The sequence below is a fragment of the Glycine soja genome, chromosome 14, assembly GCF_004193775.1.
Source record: "Glycine soja cultivar W05 chromosome 14, ASM419377v2, whole genome shotgun sequence".
In the NCBI taxonomy this organism is placed as follows: Eukaryota; Viridiplantae; Streptophyta; class Magnoliopsida; order Fabales; family Fabaceae; genus Glycine; species Glycine soja.
Window position 1 is genome coordinate 26,544,412 of NC_041015.1, and position 20,204 is coordinate 26,564,615.

The 20,204-nt window shown below is 35.7% G+C and overlaps 3 protein-coding genes across 4 annotated transcripts; 1 reads left to right on the forward strand and 2 right to left on the reverse strand.

Moving 5' to 3' along the window:
• Positions 1–321: 321 nt before the first annotated feature.
• Positions 322–1,551, forward strand: LOC114383950 (RING finger protein 44-like). The gene has a single exon (XM_028343647.1). The coding sequence runs from the start codon at positions 322–324 to the stop codon at positions 1,549–1,551; it is 1,230 nt and encodes a 409-aa protein (XP_028199448.1).
• Positions 1,552–2,035: 484 nt separating this feature from the next.
• Positions 2,036–9,197, reverse strand: LOC114385311 (prolyl-tRNA synthetase associated domain-containing protein 1-like). 2 transcript variants are annotated; one of them, XM_028345333.1, is made up of 12 exons: positions 9,015–9,197; positions 8,728–8,787; positions 8,581–8,634; positions 8,430–8,490; positions 8,250–8,326; positions 7,734–7,783; positions 4,939–5,021; positions 3,696–3,766; positions 3,449–3,602; positions 2,716–2,852; positions 2,537–2,635; positions 2,036–2,371 (listed from the first exon to the last, which is right to left on the reverse strand). In XM_028345333.1, the coding sequence occupies exons 1-12, from the start codon at positions 9,051–9,053 to the stop codon at positions 2,300–2,302; spliced, it is 957 nt and encodes a 318-aa protein (XP_028201134.1). In that variant the 5' UTR covers positions 9,054–9,197; the 3' UTR covers positions 2,036–2,299. The 2 variants fall into 2 exon arrangements, with proteins under 2 accessions (XP_028201134.1, XP_028201133.1); XM_028345332.1 differs by having other exon boundaries at positions 2,716–2,858; positions 9,015–9,195.
• A 990-nt stretch (positions 9,198–10,187) lies between these two features.
• LOC114383952 lies at positions 10,188–11,509 on the reverse strand. Its single transcript, XM_028343648.1, has 4 exons — positions 11,234–11,509; positions 10,925–11,052; positions 10,435–10,819; positions 10,188–10,352 (listed from the first exon to the last, which is right to left on the reverse strand). The coding sequence occupies exons 1-4, from the start codon at positions 11,507–11,509 to the stop codon at positions 10,188–10,190; spliced, it is 954 nt and encodes a 317-aa protein (XP_028199449.1).
• Between the last annotated feature and the right edge of the window lie 8,695 nt (positions 11,510–20,204).

The window sequence follows — 20,204 nt, forward strand, 5'->3', positions numbered from 1 at the left end:
CAAGTGCTTAAAATTAATTAATTGCCCCCACTGTCGTTTTTTTTCTTAAAGTTGTTTCCTTTTGGTTCAGTCCCTTTTGTTTGTGCTCAGTGATGTGGTACGTGTAGTGCATGTGACAGCAACCACTTGCAAATTTAACTAGAGAGAGCGTTACTTAATGACCAAGGAGCAAATGGAAGATAAATTTTGAGATGGCCACAAGTTGAAGCTTCCTCCGAAAACAAGCACACACACTCAACTTGAAACTCATTCTTGTGGATATGGTAAATGGCTATAAATTTGCTATAGTACTTTACAGTTGAATATATTCCTTGCAAAGCCATGCCAGTGAACCGTGGCCAAGGCCAAACCACAAGGTGGTATCAGCTATGCTTTATTCCCACTAGTTCAGACAATTCAGATGATTCAGACATAGAATCTGTAGTCCTAACTCCTAGTAACCTAACTCAAACTAGTAGTACATGGCAAGAACTTTCTCCGCCGATACCACCAGAATCAGAACCTGAAATTGATTGGAGTTTACCACCACCACCACCACCACCACCACCACCGTCACCGCCACCGCCACTGCCAAATTTTCTACCACTTCAGAGAGTTGTACTAACTCTTGGTACTCCAACTAGTAGTACATGGCAAGAACTTTTTCCACCGTCATCACCATTGTCGTCACCACCACGTCCAACTCGAATTAGTAGTACATGGCAAGAACTTTCTCCGCCATCTTCACCATTGTCATCACGACCACCAACAAACCTAGAACCTGAAATTGATATGAGTTTGTCATTGTTATCACCACCACCACTGTTACCAGATTTTCTACAGTCTCGGCCTCTTCAGAGAGCTTCGGCTAGAACATTTAATATTGAAGTACAACAAGATAGACACCAACCTCCAAGTCCAAGTCATGTGTTTGAAGGTGATCAAAGTGACTGCTCAATGAATGTCAAGAATGGCATTACAAGGGTGAGAGTCTCAGAGATAGATAAACTCTTTCATTGCCCCATTTGCATGGATGAGTTTAAAGTGGGTGGTGACAAAGCATGCCAGCTACCCTGCACCCACACCTACTGTTCTGAATGCATTCTTCGTTGGCTTGACAACAATAAAACATGTCCAGTTTGCAGGCTTCAGTTGAATGGTTGTAGTTTTGATAGCATAAATTGCAATAATGGTTTGGACTCACAACCTCAAATTCCGTCCCTGCCATCACGGTCACCAATAGTTCATAATGATTCGCCCCAGCGTTGGGAGAACTTTTCCCAATCCCCTCCCTACCTTTTACAAGGTATAGAGAATAGCATCAATGATAATAATGGTTTGGACTCACAACCTGAAATTCTACTGCCGCCGCCGCCACCACCACCATCAGCTCATAATGACTTGCACCGGCCCTGGGAGTACTACTTTGAATCTCCCTACCTTATAGTACAAGATATAGAGAATAGTGAAGGTGGTAACTCAGATGAAGCTGATTATGATAGTGCATGTGATGAGCTTGGCGATCCTCATGAAGATGGAGCTTCTCAGAGTGTTCCTGCTCCACTAACTTAAACCATCAGTGCATTCAATTTATAATACTATAAACCACTTCTGAATGGTGATATTCATGACCTGTTGCAACTTGGATTTATTGTTAATTTGCTTGTGTAGCATGCTTGTCTGTCCCTTATTTTCGTGGTTTTGACCACCAGATAATTTGGATGCAGAAATTTTAATTTAGAATTTAGATGCCCTGTGTTAATTTGGTAATTTGACGGACTTCAACTAAGTAAACTATGCTGCATAAATAAGAAACGTAGTCAAGGTAGTAGCTATAGACCGAAAATAAATAAATTAACCTGCGTATTTGTATCGAATATATTTAATGAGCTCCAGTTTTAATCATATCGTTAGAGTTAATTATCAGACGAATTTCCTTTATGCTTACTGAATAACTAGCTTGGAATTTCAACTAAACTTTGATACCAAACGATTGTTTCGCGAGCCTAAAAAGCTATGCTATGGCTATGAGTACCAAAACTTAACAAAATACAAAGAAAGAAAAAGGCCTGCCACTAAATTATGTGAAATAATTATATAGGATAATGTTGAACATAAATTTCGCACGCAAGAAAGAGTAAAGATATTTCACCAATATAATTTGTAACAAAATATCTCAAGTACCATACATTTTCTTGTATGAATGTTCAATCAATATATGGCAGAATCATAAAAGAAACATTGAACAAGTAGAGCGTAGAGTTGATGTTTTGGACCCTTTTTTACTCTCGGGTCAGTGAATCTCGAGTCATTGTGATCTTCAGAAGCGTCTAGGTTGATGGCGAGAACCAGCATGAAATCCTTCTGTGTATGCTGTGTTCTTAAATATCATCTGCAGTAGGGATCATACAGTGATCAGAACCACGTTTCCCCATATGATAAAGACATATTACCAGTAGTATATTGATGATAATTACTGCAGGTGACCAATGCTCCAATTTCATTTCTTTGATTTTCTGAAAAGGAAAATAGTTGACAGGTGTCATCAGATACTTACAGTAAGGTTTTCCAAATCTGAGCTCAGGCCTTTCCGTAGATTGTCAGACACGACAGTTCCCAAATTCTCTCCATGTTGCGTTATAGTGTCTTCCTTGATCTGTAAGATCAAGATTTTTGAGGTTTGATGAAGAAAGCATATAAGTTTGAAATTGCAAGAAAGCATACTGTTCTCTTTACCTCTGAAAGCAATAATCTTGATGTTTTATGCAATATTTCTTCGACAAATAGCTCAACATCTGCAAAGTTGCCTGACGAATGAGCTTTGTTGACTGCTTTCTCCTTTGTATTTTTCCCACTAACGCATGACTTGACAACTTTTGCTACATCAGAAAGATTCAAACGTTAGCAAGACAGTCACTCTGGTTATTAATCACTAGGATCTTCAAGCCACAAACATAGGGACTTACATTGCAGGTTTGCTTTTGCTTAATTATTATAAAAATAAAAATAAAAAAAAGAAAACCAAGCATGTTTGGTTTCACCATTTCCAATATGAATCTACAAAAACAGTAAACAGTGATATTTTTGTAATCATTTGTGAAGGAAATGAAAATAGAAAATGCTTTTTTAAACAAAACTTCCCTAAACTTCTAAGGAAAATCACGAGTATCCCGAATTAGTATTACAAAATTGGTGTCCCGCCCATTCAGATAAAACCCATATTTATCCAATTCAACCCAAAGATTGCTCATATTTCAGATGGAAAGTAAATATGGACGAAGATTCAATTATAATATACTACACTATGTTTCAAAAAATCAAGATAAGGGGATGCTCCTCTATGCGAATACCATCCAAGTAGAAAAGCAGGCAGACAGTGAAGCAAAAAGCAGTGGCTGTAATGTAACTACCAAAAAAATGAAAAAGGTGTTGTTTCCATGCTTGTGAGGATACAGGGATGAATTTTTACCTGAAATAATCTTGGGCTCATCCACAGAAACATGGTTTCCTTCTGTAGGTTGTGATGAAGGTTGCTTTTCTGGTTGGTCAGGCAAATTAATTGTGCCAGATGGAACTAGAGCAGCTAGATCAGGTGGTTGATCTTTCCCCACTGGAGGATTGGCCTGCAAGGGGATAAAGAAGAAATATGATGACTAACAATGACTAATAGGTTAGCTAATAAAAACAGGACAGGAAGTGCCCTTAAATTTACTCACCTCAAAATCAACATATGAGGGATCCCTTCCTATTGACTTGAGAAATTTGTCAAGATCATTAGAGTTTATAGCTGCAAGCATGTAGAGGATTGGACTCTAATTAATATATAGACCAGTCTAGTGCATCCAACCATAATGTAGTGACAAAGGACCTGAACTCTGATTCGTATTGTATCAAACTAGTTGAGCTAGATATCCCCAGGCAACAACAGACTACAGAAATATTTAATTTAAAACTTTGTTATGATTATGAGAAAACAAGAAAGGAATACGTAAATATCATCGACTGATGACAGCAAACAGATCATAAAGCCTCAAGCAGTTAAAAGATACAAAACATTATTTTCTAAATTTTTCTGACATAAAAAATATGTTGATTAAGAGTAACAAAATTGATTATGATAGTAACTTTCAGCTAAGCCTCCTGTTTAAGTCAAATTCTCTTCGCCACAATAATTTCTAAACTAATTAAATTGGTAATTTGGTAGCTTGACAAATATATGATAACTGATAATCTGTAGGTCTCAATTGATATTTGGTAAGCCTGAAAGGCATATATATGTCCAAGACCCACGATTTCTTCCGCTGCCTTGGTGAAAGTAAGACAACACTATTAGATCAAAATAGTCAACAGCACTTTAGCATAAATGGACTAACATAAATTCAATAGGAATTAGGAAGGATGTCTTTCCATACCAACTTTAGTGAATCACAGAATTCTAAGATTTTGATGGTTCATTATCTTGTGTAGACTATACTTATCATGTATTAAAGCTATAAGTTAAGATATGAGAACTATAGTCAAGAAATGTAACTCTATATCTCAAATGCTTTCTTCATTCTAGTCATCAAACATATCTTCTTTCTCAATTCTAGAATCAGCAAACCTAATCCAGGATTCTAATCCCAAGCATCTCCTTTATTCAATATAATTTTTGTTCATAGTCACAGCTGGACTGACTAAAATTTAATACTGTGATTGCTAAAGGTTACTTCTAGGATTTTCTACAAATAAAGCATTACCCAAAAAATTGTAAAACCATCCACAGAATGAGATACAGCAACAATAAAATTATGTAGTTATAAACTTGACTGATTTCATATTCATTTAAATTCTTAACAAGAATGCCTTCGTTATAGAATAACACTTACACGAAAGAAATACTTATTTTATAAGTTTAGAGGGTTACTAAAAAAATGTGAAACTGGAATTTTCCTTTCATAAAGGAGAATTCTCACTTACATATGGTCATGTCATTTGATAGCGGATGGAAGAAACAGAATTCCTGAGTCTTGAACCCTTGATCCAATAACAGTGAAACATCTCTTCAGAAAGGAAAAGATGTTACACATATAAGACAAATTAGTTTCTTTCAAATATATTCGCTGATTCAGTCTGAACATTGTTTGTAAACACACTTAAAAGTATAACACCACTACATAAGATGATCATCAACAGGCAATGCATTGTCATTACCAACTATCAAGGCAAATTTTGCTACAGTCACAACAATGTTAATCAATAATCATGCTACAGTTCATTATTCAATTGAAGGTCATTCTCAAGCTGATGAAAAAAGTATGAATAAATCTGAACTCAGTTTTCTTATTTCCCTAAACAGAGCTTTATAATAAAATCACTGTCATGGATTTCAATACAAACCACATTTATATTGGAATATGCCGAGGTTCTGGGTCGACTGTTGGAGAGGGGATGAGAGCTTAGTTGAAAAATTTCCTAGACTTTATCAAAATTCAGTACAACAATTAGAAGTGGTGAAAAATATCAGGAGATGGGAGGATGGTGAATGGGAATGGGAATTATCTTGGAGTAGGGAGTGGTTCACTTGGGAAATGGGAATTACAATTCAGAGATAGTTTGGCAACGGTTTTGGAAAATGCTATCTGCTTGCAACATGTGGAGGACAAATGGATTTGGCTTGAAGATGGTTCAGGGGAATACACAACTTCATCAGCTAACAAGGCATTAAATGTGCAGAGGTGGGCAAGCCAAATGGATGACGTGATGGTTATTATATGGAAGATGAAGATTCCATCAAAAGCTATTATGTTAGTTTGGAGAGCATTTTTGGGTGCCAACCACGGATCATTTGTTGAAAGGAATATGGTGCTTCAACCGGAGGAAATCTTATGCCCTTTTTGGAGTTGTAATGAATCTATACAACATGTCCTATTCACATATGATAAGGTGTATAAAGTGTGGCTGAGGTGTTATCAATGGTTGAATATATCTATTGTGTTGCATGAATCACCTATTAACAATTTTTGGAATCATTTGGGTGTTCAATGAAAACAAGTTGGTACAGGATATTAGCTTTACATCAAGGTCATGACTAAAGCATATGGACCCAAAGTTCTCATACTCCTTTGTGCAATGGATATCCAATCCTGGATCATGCTTGAGAGTTTCAACCTCTCCTTCTTTGGGATAGCTAGAACACGATGAAGTGTTGGATGTTGCATGTGGTCAGGACTGTAGGGGGAAATGAGGAGGATTCCAATTTGGGGGACATGGCAATAATGGTGTCTCCTTCTTTGGGATAGCTAGAACACGATGAAGTGTTGGATGTTGCATGTGGTCAGGACTGTAGGGGGAAATGAGGAGGATTCCAATTTGGGGGACATGGCAATAATGGTGTCTCCAAGTGGCCACGCACGACATAGTTGGTTGAAGGGTTTCCATTCATACATTGGTCAACAGGGATATTTATTGCTATCATGTTGTGGTTGCATTTATATGTATTCGGTGGTTCTTTGGGGTTTCTTTCAGTGTTGTTAATGGCGGATGACGGTTCATGGCGGAAAGCTAAAAATCCGTCATAAAAATATGGCGGATGGTGTAGCGGAAAATGGTGGATGTCATGGCGGACAAAAAAAACAAAAAATATACATATATATAATTATAAATAACCAAGTACCAACACCAAATAAACTCATTGAAATTGAAAAAAACAATGGATTGCATTCAAATAAACTAAAAAAGTCAAAAAAATTTCATGAGTTCATACAATAAAAGAGGACTGAACAGGAAAAAAAAACATGGTGTCAAATAGAAAAAAAAATAAAAATGGGACTTTCAAAAATATAAAAGGGTGTCAAATAGCAAAAAGAAAGAAAAAAACCAAAAAAAAAAGGCACCACTGTGCGTCGTCCACAATGTTCGTCTTTGCCGTCGTGCTGCCGTGGGTCGTGCTGCCGTTTGTCACTGCCGTTCGTGGTGCTGCTGGTCGCTGTGATGCTGCTGGGTGCGGGTGCTGGTCGCTGCTTCGCGAGGTCATGTGGGTGCTGGTCGCTGCTTCGCAGGGTCGTGCTGCTGCCAGTCGTCGCTGCTGGTAGTGGTGGCTGCTGGGTGTGGGTGCTGGTTCGTTGCTGTTCTGTTTCTGTTCGTGACTGCTGCACTTTTCAAAATATATTATCGGGTAGGATTGGGTCGGGTCAGCCCAACACCTACCACAAAAAAAACAAAAAAGGCCGCTATTCTGCCTTTCCCGCTATTCCGCCATGACCCGCCATGGCTATGGTGGCCGTCATGGCGCCGCCATTAGCAACCCATCACGCCACCGCTATTCGATGGCGTTTTTTCAAAATTCCGCCACGCTTTTCCGCCATGGCCGCCATTTGATAACACTTTTCTTTATGGGCTTACAATGCTTTTATCATTTGGAGTTGGTGGCTCCTCTGCTGGATATTTGGTTACTTAATATTTGGGTAGTCTATACTTAAATATGGTGTGACCTTATATGAGGAGTGATTGGAGGGATTATATTTTCATATATGAACATTTACATTTGTAATATTTGGGTATTACTTATACCATCTATCTATATTTATTTCTTATCTTTGCTGATAAAAAAATATTGAAATATGCCAAATACCTTGCTATTTTATGTTTCATAGTCCTTTATATATAATGTATCTCACAATCAGAAAACTTGATCAAAGCATCAAGATTTAACAAGATAGAAAGATTACGTATCTCAAGCAGGAAGAATAATAATGATGATGATGTATACATACCGTGCAGATTCATTCACCACTGCAAATGGAGTGACACAACCCAAGGACACCTTTGAGTAAGGAAAAACAAGAACTTTGAATAAGTTAATGGAAATTTTAACCAAGTTTTTTGGTATATACACTAATAAAATATTAAATTATGAAATGGTTTCTGTAACCAAGGTAGGAACAAATCCATAAATGGGATTAAACACATTAATTCCTGACTAACTCAATCAGAGAATGCCCCAATGAGAATTAGTTTTCTTGTGCACTATTAGCGGATAGCATCAAGCAACATGATAAAGATCTTTTATGCAAGAATCAAATTTGTTAAGCCAAGAAGTGCACAGAAACATGTCTAAATATCAGATAGTATAAAGATATCTGTTAAATGTTAACTTAATAGTTGACAACAGCTTCTTTGACAAGGTAAAACATAGACACAATACCTTCCCAATAATAATAATACTAGTAAGTTAAAGAAATAAATGACTGTTTAAGCAGCAAAAGGATAGAACAAAGTCGCAGACAAACCTGAAGTATTTCACCTAAAGCCTCTGAAGGCACCATTCTTAGACCTCCTTTTCCTAAACCAAGCCGCTGAGATAACACTGCTCGGATTGACGCAAAAAATAACAATCATGAATATCCATTAAAGCAAGGCCAAACAAGCAGGTCAACACATTCCAGTCAAAACCACAAAATTATCAGCACCTTTTATATCCACTTTGGTATCCTTTAAAGCAGAAACAAGATAAAACCGCTGTTTCTTGTCCTGTAAAACCGTATTAATCAGCCCATATGCATTATGCATACTTAAACAACAAAAGGGTGTTTTCTGCCTTGAATTCTAAACATGCATTACCTTCAAAAACAAATTTTTACTCACTCCACCCCCCAAATGTCCAACATACTTTTCCTGTAGGAACATGAATTTAGAGTCAGAAAATAACAAAACCACACATGAACAAAGTATGAACAGTGCAATCCACATTCTTTAAACGCTCATTACCCCTTCCTCCACTGTCAAAATAGCCGGATGCTCATACTGGGAAAAATTAATAAGAAGCTCCTGAAAATCACAGAACCACAACACTCAGCACAAGGAATGAAACGAAAAAAGTTCAATAAATAAAATAAAATCACAAATAAACAGTGCATCATCATCACAAATAATGGAGAATGGAGAAACTGATTGATTCAAAAGATCATGGAGCATATAAAATGAATGACATGGGACAATGAAGCACACCCAGATGAAAACAAAGTAAGGCAATTCATAATGATGAAAAAGAGAACCTTCAATCGTGCAAGAAGCTGTTCCTTCGAAAACCCCATTACTTTGTGCAGAATGGAAGAGAGGCGTTTGCAGAGGGCGAAATCCCCGGATTGGTTAAGAGAGTGTGTTGGACTCTGTTAAAAAATGTGTGGGTGTTGCTACCTGCACCATGTTTACACCCAGCATAATTTGTGCACTTTCTATTTTGTCCTTCCATATGGATTTTGCTGATGAGGCTTATAGTTACGGATTGGTCAATCAAGAGTGTAAGCGTGTTATAGGTGCACCAGCATCACTATTCTAAAAAAATGACAAAATTGTCCTTACTTATTTTTCCTCTTACGAATCAAGTTGATCCGTAAGAGAAAAAACAATAATTTATTAATTATATATTTAAAGATATTTAAAGATATTTATTTTATAATATAATTTATAAATTTAAAGATATTTATTTTATTAATTATAATATAATTAAATATATTGATTTATTTTATTAATTATAATATATTTATAAATATTGATTTATTATAAATAATTAATTTTTTAATATATTTTTTTAGAATAAATTTGTTTAGAAGATGAGATTAAAATACTTACTCAGTCCCATTATAATTATTGTTTAAGGTTATTTTATACATATTAATAAAAATCAATAAATAGATAAAAGATAATAATAATTTTATAAAATTAATATTATCATCATTAATTTATTTTTATTTTTATAATTAATCATATCATTAACATTATAAAGAATATTAAAAAAAATAATTAGTATTATATTAAAAATTAAAATACTAACTACTTTATAATACATTTTTTTACATGATCATTAGTATAAGAGGGAAAATAGTAATTATAAGAGAATTTTAAAATATTAGTATGTTATATAAAATAAGGATCTTAGATAACGAATGATGTCCATTTTTTGTTTAATTTTTTTTCTATGAAAATATTAATTTATTTTTTTGTATGACCTCTACTCATAATGTCCATTTTTTGTTTAATTTATTTTTTTCTATACCCTTTTCAACTTCTTTATTTCAATTATATTTAAAGTTACATTTAAAATTATTTTTTATTAGTTGGTAAACTAAGTTAACTAGACAATTTATAATAATTTACATATATTATAACTAAGTTAACTAGACCGTTTTAATAACACGCGTGTATATTGACACAAATGAAATACACAATCAATGGAAATAAATAAAACTAACATTACTAATGAAATACACCTGTGTCACACTCCTGGCCAACCTGAGGCATTCTTCAATCACCCCATGTGTCGATGAGCCTGGCGTGACCACCCCTAGACTCAGATGGCGCTCCAACCTCTCAGCAATGTCATCACAAATTTCCTGTTACATACAAAACAAATTGATTACACAAATTATTATGCAAATATTGAGGTAAATGACGTAAATTATTAGTATTACTTACCACTGCATGTCTAGGCTCATCCACAGATGTTGACGATGCTTCTGGCTCCGGCACGTGAGGGATATCCGTCTGCTGGGCCTGAGGGACGACTCGGGGCTGCGGGGCGTGACCATCAGGCAGAGGATCTGATGCGTGGCCTAGTGTCATGAAAGGATGCGAGATGCGGAAGAACCAGACCATGTAGTCACTGACACACTGGTCTGGCACAGCGCACACCTCACCTGCTGAAACGATATGATCTGAGTAGTGCATCCACCTGTCGTTTATATCATCATACGAGACCCATGAATCGACAGGAGGAGCAGGAATGGTTTGCGTGTATCCAAACTGCCACACGACCCTTTCTGGTCGATAATAAATAGCAACAGGCCCCCAGCGTAAGAGACTGGAATAGCATGATATGACGTGGAAGTCCCAAACCAATCGGTACTCCCCATACGGGATCCAACAGACATCCGAAATCCAGAGTCGGTCCAGGCACTCCCTCTACGCTGGCGTACGAATGCTCTTCACGGTCTTCTTTGTTGCAATCCACCTACACGCACGCAGAGAATTCTCGTCATAGTCCTGATCAGCAGTGGAGTCCGCGACTGACAGCAAGTGCTTGTAAATCCAGCACTACAGATGTAACATCAAAATTATAAACATTAATAATGAAAGTGTAATAAAATTTAAAGTTGAACATTGTTGAGCCTGAACGAATGAAAAACATATTTGTTACCTACAGCAGTGTGATGTAACCGCCAAGCTGTCGGCTGTGGCTGATAGATGCATTGTTCAACTGGTTGTACATATGCACCAGAGCAGCCACTCCCCAAGCGTACCTCTCCGTCATACTGAGGTCACGAAGGGCCTCTAAGTAGACAACATGCACATTGGTTGCACTATTGTTAGCAAACAAAGTGCAACCCACAAGATGAAGAAGATATGCGCGAACCGCAACTGTCCAATGACCTGCTTGGCATCGGCGCTCATATATATCACATACCCATTGCAGGCGTACGTACGGTCCACGACACTGGGCTGTCTCAGCCCTAGCAGACTCTGCAGAGACCATCAATAAGTCCACCAGCATCGTCCATGTGCAAGGGCTCAAAGGCGTGTAAGTCGCCAACCACGGACAAATGGAGAAGCGAGGAGACGTTATCCAACGTGATGGTGAGCTCTCCCACCGGGAGATGGAAACTAGGCGTCTCCCAGTGCTACCACTCCACAAACGAGGACAAAAGTCCCCGATCGCCGGTGTCTACCGAACACGCGATCGGAGGACTTAGTCTTGTACCAGCAACAAGTCCCTCAATGGCAGGGACAGGCCTGCCTAAATTATGGACCTTCCTCCTATGAGAGGATAACTTCAACTCAGGACGCTCCTGAATTAAAGTATAAAGGAATGCAAAATTTGTTAAAATCATCATTTAAAGGAAAACTAATTTCAATCATAAAGTATAATTTACAAGTAACTAAAAATAAATATTATAAATACTTCTCCTGTCCATATGCTGCAAGCAACGTGATCCGCATATTGGGTCAACACAGATGGGTCACTCGGACCACCTGGAAATCCCTCATGCTCATCCTCAACAGCCTCTGTGCCTGTGTCCGCAGGAATGTCTGTCACAATGTTCTCAGAATCAGTTGGTGCCATCGGGTCATCCGGAAATACATCAGGCTCAACATCAGGCGCAGGGACCACTGGCTCATCGTGTGTCGCAGTCACAGTGACTCGCAGCTTCCGTGCGGATGCAGTAGACCATCGACGCTGTGGAGCATCATCGGAATCATCACGATCTCCTCTGCCCACACCTCTGCCAGTAACCTAACCTAAGGCACGACCTAATCCTCTAGTCCTAACCATGATCTGCAAATGAGTACCACAAATTCAATCACCGATTTCATTCACTCAAAGTAACGCAAATTTCACGTGGTTGATCTAAACTACAATAAACTTGACCCTAATGATGATAGGCCTTCTCATCAACAAGTTTCGTATAATCTAGCCTTCATGTACACTTGTGGTTCATGACAAGTTTCGTATAAGCTAGCAAGTACCAAAGAATTGTTCTAGACATGGGAGTGATAAATATGTAAAGTATGATGTTCATATTGATGATGATGAAGATAATTTGAGTGAACCAGATCAGACAGAGTTTGTGGGAACTTTTGTTAATTTGTTCCATGGACAAGGCCATAATATCAAAGTAACTAGCTTTAAGGTAGGGATATCGAAAGTGATCGATTGTTTAGAAGCTGAAGAAGACGATGTTGTGCTAGTTACTTTGGTGCCTAAGGTTGGAAAAGGAGATGTCATCATAGGAGGCATCAAAGTTGAGTTTATTCCAAAGTACAAGGATTAGTTTTGTTGTTGTGTGTGCATCTCGAGCTCATACACTTTCTTGGCTTGCCAAATTAACGACAAAGACTTGAAAGAAAATGTTAGCAAGATGGGTCAACAAAGCTGAGACATTTTCAATCCATGAATTAAAACTAAAGACAGAACCACATCATGAAAGACACCAAATGAAGCCAAATAAAGCCTTATTTCTTGAACTGATAGACACCAATGAAACTTCTACTCATGATTTTACAAATGTTCTGCTACCCTGAGAAACATTATTTCATGCTAATATATCAATTGCTTTAAGTTGATCAAGTTTAAGTTCTTTAAGAAGTTTATTTTGTTTTAGTTATTTTTTAGGGCATGGATGGTGAATGGCAAAAGACACCTTCTTAATTCTACTTCGAGAATCAAGTTTGGCCCCAAAAGCTATCCTCGACCAGTCATTTTACCATATGATAATTGAAATAAAACAAATGGGTGAGAAAAGTTTAGAGACAGGGAATTTATCTTGTTCTAATGAGAGGACATGTCTTAAGCATAAGCTAAAACTTATCAATTCAAAATGTGTGTCATTTTAATGTTTTAGGGATGCAAAACAAAATGTGTTCCTCAATCAATGAGATGCAATTCTTGGAGAAACTTGGAACGATGACGATGGAACGATGATTAAAGCTAGGAAAGCTAAAACAATTAAAGGATTTGATGATAACTAATTTCAAGGGAGAACTTGGATACACACTATGTTCCTCAATCAATGAGATGCAATTCTTGGAGAAACTACATATTAATGCAATAGATTATAATGAAGTGATTGACTTGAACTTTAAGTCAACCCAATCTGCACTTAGGAAGCTTTGCCTTAGGGGGAAGTTAAAAAATTTGCCAAATTGGATTCCACGACTCGAAAATCTTGTAAACTTATCTTTGATGTACTCCGAGTTAACTAATGATCCATTGGAATCAGTAAAAGATATGCCAAATTTGTTGTTCCTCACTATCAAATTTGTGGTTTGCATATGTGGGTGTGGTGTCGTGGTAGTGTGGTGGTCACTCACTAGTCACTGGCCATCAAAAGTCTTACTTGAATTGGAGTGAAAATTTGGGTTGTACATGTTAAGGTTTGGTGAACTCGAACTGTAACAAGACAAGTTGGATTTGGATTAGCACTTTAATCCTCTTAGCATAGTGCTTAAGCAATTTTGGTACCAAAAATTTTAAATGTTTGGTTTTGGGTCTCATAATTTTTCAAAATGAGTAAGTGGAAAAAATAGATTATGCACGGAATGCAAAACAACTATACTTATTATTCTAAAGCTATTGTTTTTCCTTTTTCTCTCAAGTATCAACTATTGATCAAGTTTTAGGGATTTGTCCTAATCATGTTACTTTTGAACTTAATTTGCTGAGGTTGTCTAGGCGTTTGAATCAATTTTTCGATACCACATTCAGTTCTAAGTAGCAATTACATAAAAGGCAATTACGTATTCGCATTAAATCAAATTGAAACAATAAATATTCTCCAAAATGATACTATTTATCAAATATTTATCATACATTCAGAGGTGATCCTAATAACCAAAATTCCTAATTTCAAAAAAAGCTCACAATGTATCAAATATTTTGCAATTTTTCAATTAAAATGAAGCTGTGACTTTTATGGATCACCTGATCCGTAAAGTGTGTTGAGCAGTTTACGGATCACCTGATCCATAAGCATGTTCCAGATCAAGTTGATCCGAAAGATGCTTACGGATCACTTGATCCGTAAACTACTCAACATACTTTACGGATCACCTGATCCGTAAGCATCTTCTGGATCAACTTGATCCGGAACATGCTTACGGATCAGGTGATTCGTAAACTATTCACAGCAACTTTTCGTATACGCCATCGCCGGCAACACTGGAAGCAATAACAAACAAGAAAAGGGACAATAGACCTTACCTCGATGAAGAACAGAAGAGCAGAACCTCGTGGAAGAATGGAAGAAGCGCACTCGAAGGAGGGAGAAGCAGTAGCTCGCTCTGGAGAAGCACAACCACCTCGCGCCGAAGAAGCAAAGGGACTCGCGGAAGAAAGAAGGAGAAGAGGCTCGCGGAAAAGAAAGAAGAAAGAAGCAGAAGAGGCTCCTGGGTGCACAACTTTTTTTTTTTAAAATAATAAGGGCATTTGTGACTTTTCACAATAAGTGTTGGGTGCACCAACAATAACGTTGGGTGCACCTAGCAACGCCCGTCAATCAATACAAGGCTTATGGATTGGATTGTTCAATCCATAAGTGGCCCAACCGATTTTTTAAAAATAAAATTCAAAATATATTTTATAAATTAATTTAAAATTAATGATCCAAGCAGGAATTAAACCTGTCACTTTTATATTATTAATACAGCATTCTAACCAATAAAGCTAATAGGTCAATTATGCTATAAAACCATTAATTTCACTATATATAACACTAAAATTTATAATGTATATTTAATACGTATGCAAATTTAGATAATAAATTTTATGACAATTAATTTTTGATATAATAATTAATATGTTTACATATATGAATTTTTAGAAAATCTATGATTTTTATTTAAAATTTATATATGTAAAAAATACATTATTAGATCAAAATTAATTGTAATAAGGTCAAAAATACATTATTAGATTTATGTTAATAAACCTTTGATTTTTTATTTACAATTTATATATGTAAATAAATAAATTATTATATCAAAATTAATTGTTACAAAATTTATTATCTAAATTTACATGCGCATTAAATATAATTAGAAATCTTAGTGTTACATATATCGACATTAATTATTTTATAACATAATTGACCTATTAGTTCAGTTGATTAGAGCGTTGTGTTAATAACGCGAAAGTTAGATGTTTGATTCCTGCATGGGCCATTAATTTTAAATTAATTCGTAACAGATTGCTCAATTCGTATCCCTTTTACGAAAGGGCAAGATAGAAATCGCGTTGTTGCCCAATTCGTATAATTTTTTTACTTTTTATATTAACATTTAATTAAATAATAATTGAATTAAATTTTTTATAATTAAAAATAAATTAATATTTTTGTTGTAAAAATATTTTTTAAATAAAAAAATATTTTTCTATATTTTTTATGTGTTTATATTTAATTAATTATATTTTTTTAAGTTGGTTTTTAATAAATAATTTTAGAATTTTGTTTATTTAAAAAAATGAATGTATACATTTTTATTTATTTTAAAATATAAGTAATTTATTTATATTTGCTATTTAAGTAATTTTTTTATCGATATGTATATATATTATTACACTCATAGTATTAAATATTTATATAAATAGTATTTGGAAGTATAAAATTAAAATTTCTTCATTTGTTTAAAAATATTTAAAGGTATTGAGATACTAATTTGTTAAAAAAAATAAAAATAGTCATTTATTAGAAATAAAAACCAAAACTGTACTTAGATTTTGGTCATTAATTAAAGTTTATTAGAATTAGTGCTGTCAACTCTATAAATTTGAAAAAAGAATTTATATATTCATTTATGAATACATAAAAATAATAAAGAAGTTAATTAAAAAATAAAAAATATTTTATTTATGAATTATTAAATAGTAATTAATAGAACTATTATTTGAACAAAGATATTAATTGTTATGATTGTTTAAATGTGCAGATTATGGTTAGAATCAGAGGTTTGGGTCAGACTTTAAGCAGGGTTATAGGAAAAGCCTCAGTGAGAGAAATTAGTGGTGATGCGAATGAAGGCCCTCAACGGCAAAGGCCCACAGCATCTGCACGTAGGCAACGAGAAACTGCATTTGTTGCTGAGGATGTTGAGCATTTGGATCATGCAGCTGACAAGGTCCATGAATAGCCTGAAGAGGCAACTGCTGATGATGTAGTTACAGATGCCGAGGGTTTTCTAGGTGGACCCTACGACATATTAGTTTTGATGGACTATGTTCATCATATGGCAATGATAGTTTGGAATGGAGAGGTATTTATATTTTTAAATAAATAACATTTTCATAACTATTTCTTATTATTTTTCAAATGATTTAAATTTTTATTTTCAAGAACGTCTTGAGTTGAAGTTGTCCTCCTATGGAAGGAAGGTTGAGAAATTTGGAAGGCCTGCTCCAGCGATTGAAGGCTTAGTGGTTGTCACATGATTAGGTCCTCTGATCGCATATTCCTTAGACACTGGTGATTGGGGACTTATATTTGCTTTTGTGGAGAGGTGGCATAAGGAAACTAGTAGTTTCCATATTCTAGTAAGAGATGTCACTATCTCCCTGGATGATGTGACATCATTGCTACATCTGCCCATTATAGGCACCTTCCATAGCTTTAAGGCTCTTCATATGGACGAAATCGTCTTTCGGTTAGTTGAATTTCTTGAAGTTAGTTCAGAAGAACTAAGAGCTGAGACGTTACAATGTCATGGAGCATATGTTCAGCAATCCTAGCTGCAAGACATTTTCATAGCAAATGTGATGCAGCACAGTGGAGTGTAGCAACTCGAGCATATCTTTTGCATCTAGTAGGTTGCAAACTATTTGCTAACAAGAGTGCCACACATGTGCATGTGGTATTCTTGGATGCATTTTGTGACCTCAACCAAACTAGAAGCTATGCATGGAGAGTTGCTGCATTGGTCCATATGTATGAGAATTTGAATGATGCATCAAAGAGAAGCGTCAGGAAACTTGTAGGATATATCACACTTTTATAGGTATTTATAATTTATTTTAAATTTTATTTTTAGTTTTGTAGTTTATATTGAGTATTGTTTTGAATTTTTTTTGTTTTTAAATATGTGCAGTGTTAGACTTACAAACACTTTCCTATTGTTGCTTCTTCTATTGCTGTTGAAGATTGTCATTAAAGGAAACCATGTGTTTGTCGTTGGAAGTCTGGGAAGGCATTACTAGTGTCAACATATCGTAAGCGGTTAGATAGATTGACATCTGATGTTGCGTGCTGGATTCTTTATGGTGACCATTGTGCATTCAAAGATTTTGAGCTGATCTTTTTTATTTTTCGAACATATGAGATGGGGTCCATCTATTGTCATACACCGACTAGAGAGGGTTATGCGAAAGTTTCGGTATGTGCAGACCATTCCTCCGCACCCTACTGCTCCATCTCTATGTATAGAAGATATTGATGATAAATGGATTTAGTTTTCTGAATACCTTGCACCGATGGGTTAGATATGTGTTGCGCCTGGACAGTGTGCAACAGACTACATGGAGTGGTTCTATATGATATTTCATCCCTTCATGAGTCCGACACAGCCTAGGGATTCTCCTAGGCATCCACTCGTGGTGCACGATGAGACATTTATTGAACCAGATCATCCTCAGCAGTCGGTGGCCGCAGTAGCAATGGCACAACCACATGCAGTGGTACAATATATTTTCAATTGTCAATGTTACTCATTTTATGTGTCGTGCATTAAGTGTAAACATTTTTCCTTGTTGTCAACGTCCTATGAGGCTTGGCAAGCAATAGCTGAAAGGTTGGAACGATTGATCAACCTAAGGGTAGTCACTAAAGGAACAAAAGCATACACTATCAGCGAAGAGTGCCTAAGGATCGCAAGAGGTGTGATTGCACAACAGAATGTATATGTTCGATAAAGAGGAAGGTGGTGTATGGAAAACACATAAGACTTTTAGGATTTTTTAGGTTTTCTATCAATTATGTATGCAATATGACTGAACAATGTTTATTATTTAATGTCATTTGATAAGCTTTTTATTTATTTTCATTTATGTAGTATGTGAAATTTCAATTAATCACCAAAATACATTATTATGTTAAATCTCAAATAACCCTAATTAGTCACATAACACTAAACCCTAAGTAGTGAAGTAACCTTAAACCCTAATTAGTCAAACAACCTTAAACCCTAATTAGCCAAACAACCCTAAATCCTACTTACTCAACTAAACCCTAATTTGTCAAATAACCCTAAACCCTAATTAGTCAAATAACCTTAAATCCTACTTAGTCTAATAGCCATAAACCCGATTTAGTCAAATAGCCATAAACCCGATTTAGTCAAATAGCCATAAACCCTACTTAGTCAAATAGCCCTAAATAAAAACACTAAAACATAAATAATTATATACGGTTTGATGTTTTATTTTTTTTTCTCTAATTTGATTTTTTGCATAGTCGATACTTAAGTAAAATAAATAATTATATGAACGTCCAATGAAACACGCGTTAATTATCATATTACATGACAACCCCATAAGTATGTCACAACTATGTACGTTACAAATATAGGCTTAACAGTAACTAAATATTCAATCTTCCCCTAAATCAACAAGGTTTGTTTTCAACCTCATCAAATTTGTATACTGCTGCATTCTACTAATATATGGTGTAGGTCACTACTTTTCTTGAAAATGACAATGTGTAAACCATAACAAAGATACTGGCGGTAAGGGACAACGATCTCTTAGAAATACCTGTTACATAGGGACATACACATTCAAATTATCACAACACATTTTATTATATAAATTACACAAACATGATGATGATGCTTTTACTTGAGCAAAATGATTGTCATACACATGACCGATACATATAATGCGATGAACAGAACAATCTCTTGGTGGTTAACTTCTAAGTGGGAAAAATGTCATGCTTTGTTGGAGAGAAAGAGAAACAAGAATGACATTATACCTTGATGCAATCACATATCCCATGTCAGTTATACTCATCCACTTATCCATGGTAACCTGCATGTAATAGTTATAATTACATTTATTTAAAGCAAAATTAATCCATCAAAACGTAACAAAAAACTTATATACCATGGATAATCCATCAACAAGTAGGGACCGCTTTAATTTCTCAAATCTGTCATGCCACCAAGCAGGTTGATATACTCATCAGACCATTTTGCAAGTTCTTTAAGCAAATGGTTGCAAACCAAAGACCATGAATCTTCACCCATACCTAATAAGGCAGCAATTGCACGATATCCGCAGTTACCATAAGCTTTGACATCAACAATGTTTTCAATGGAATCATGAATGCATGGATGAAATTGATCCAACATTGGCATGGTCCTTCTTGGTTTTGCTTGCTCAGGTAATGATGGACTATGTTTAACTGAAAGATTACTATTCTACACAAAATGTAATGCATCAACATACTCCCAGTAAGACAGATCATACTTTGTTGATCTTTGATGTTTGGCCATCGATTTCTTCTGAGCACCTTTTTTTTACCTTTTCTAGAGGAGCACGCATAAATTTTAGATTAGGGTAGGCAATTTTCCGAAGTTTACTCTTTAGAGTAACTTTGCCACAAACATCAAGCTCTTCAAACCACCTTGATATGGTTTTCATCTCTTCAGTTATGCTGAATTCAGGCTTAGATAACCCTTGGTCTGAAAAACTACATATGGAT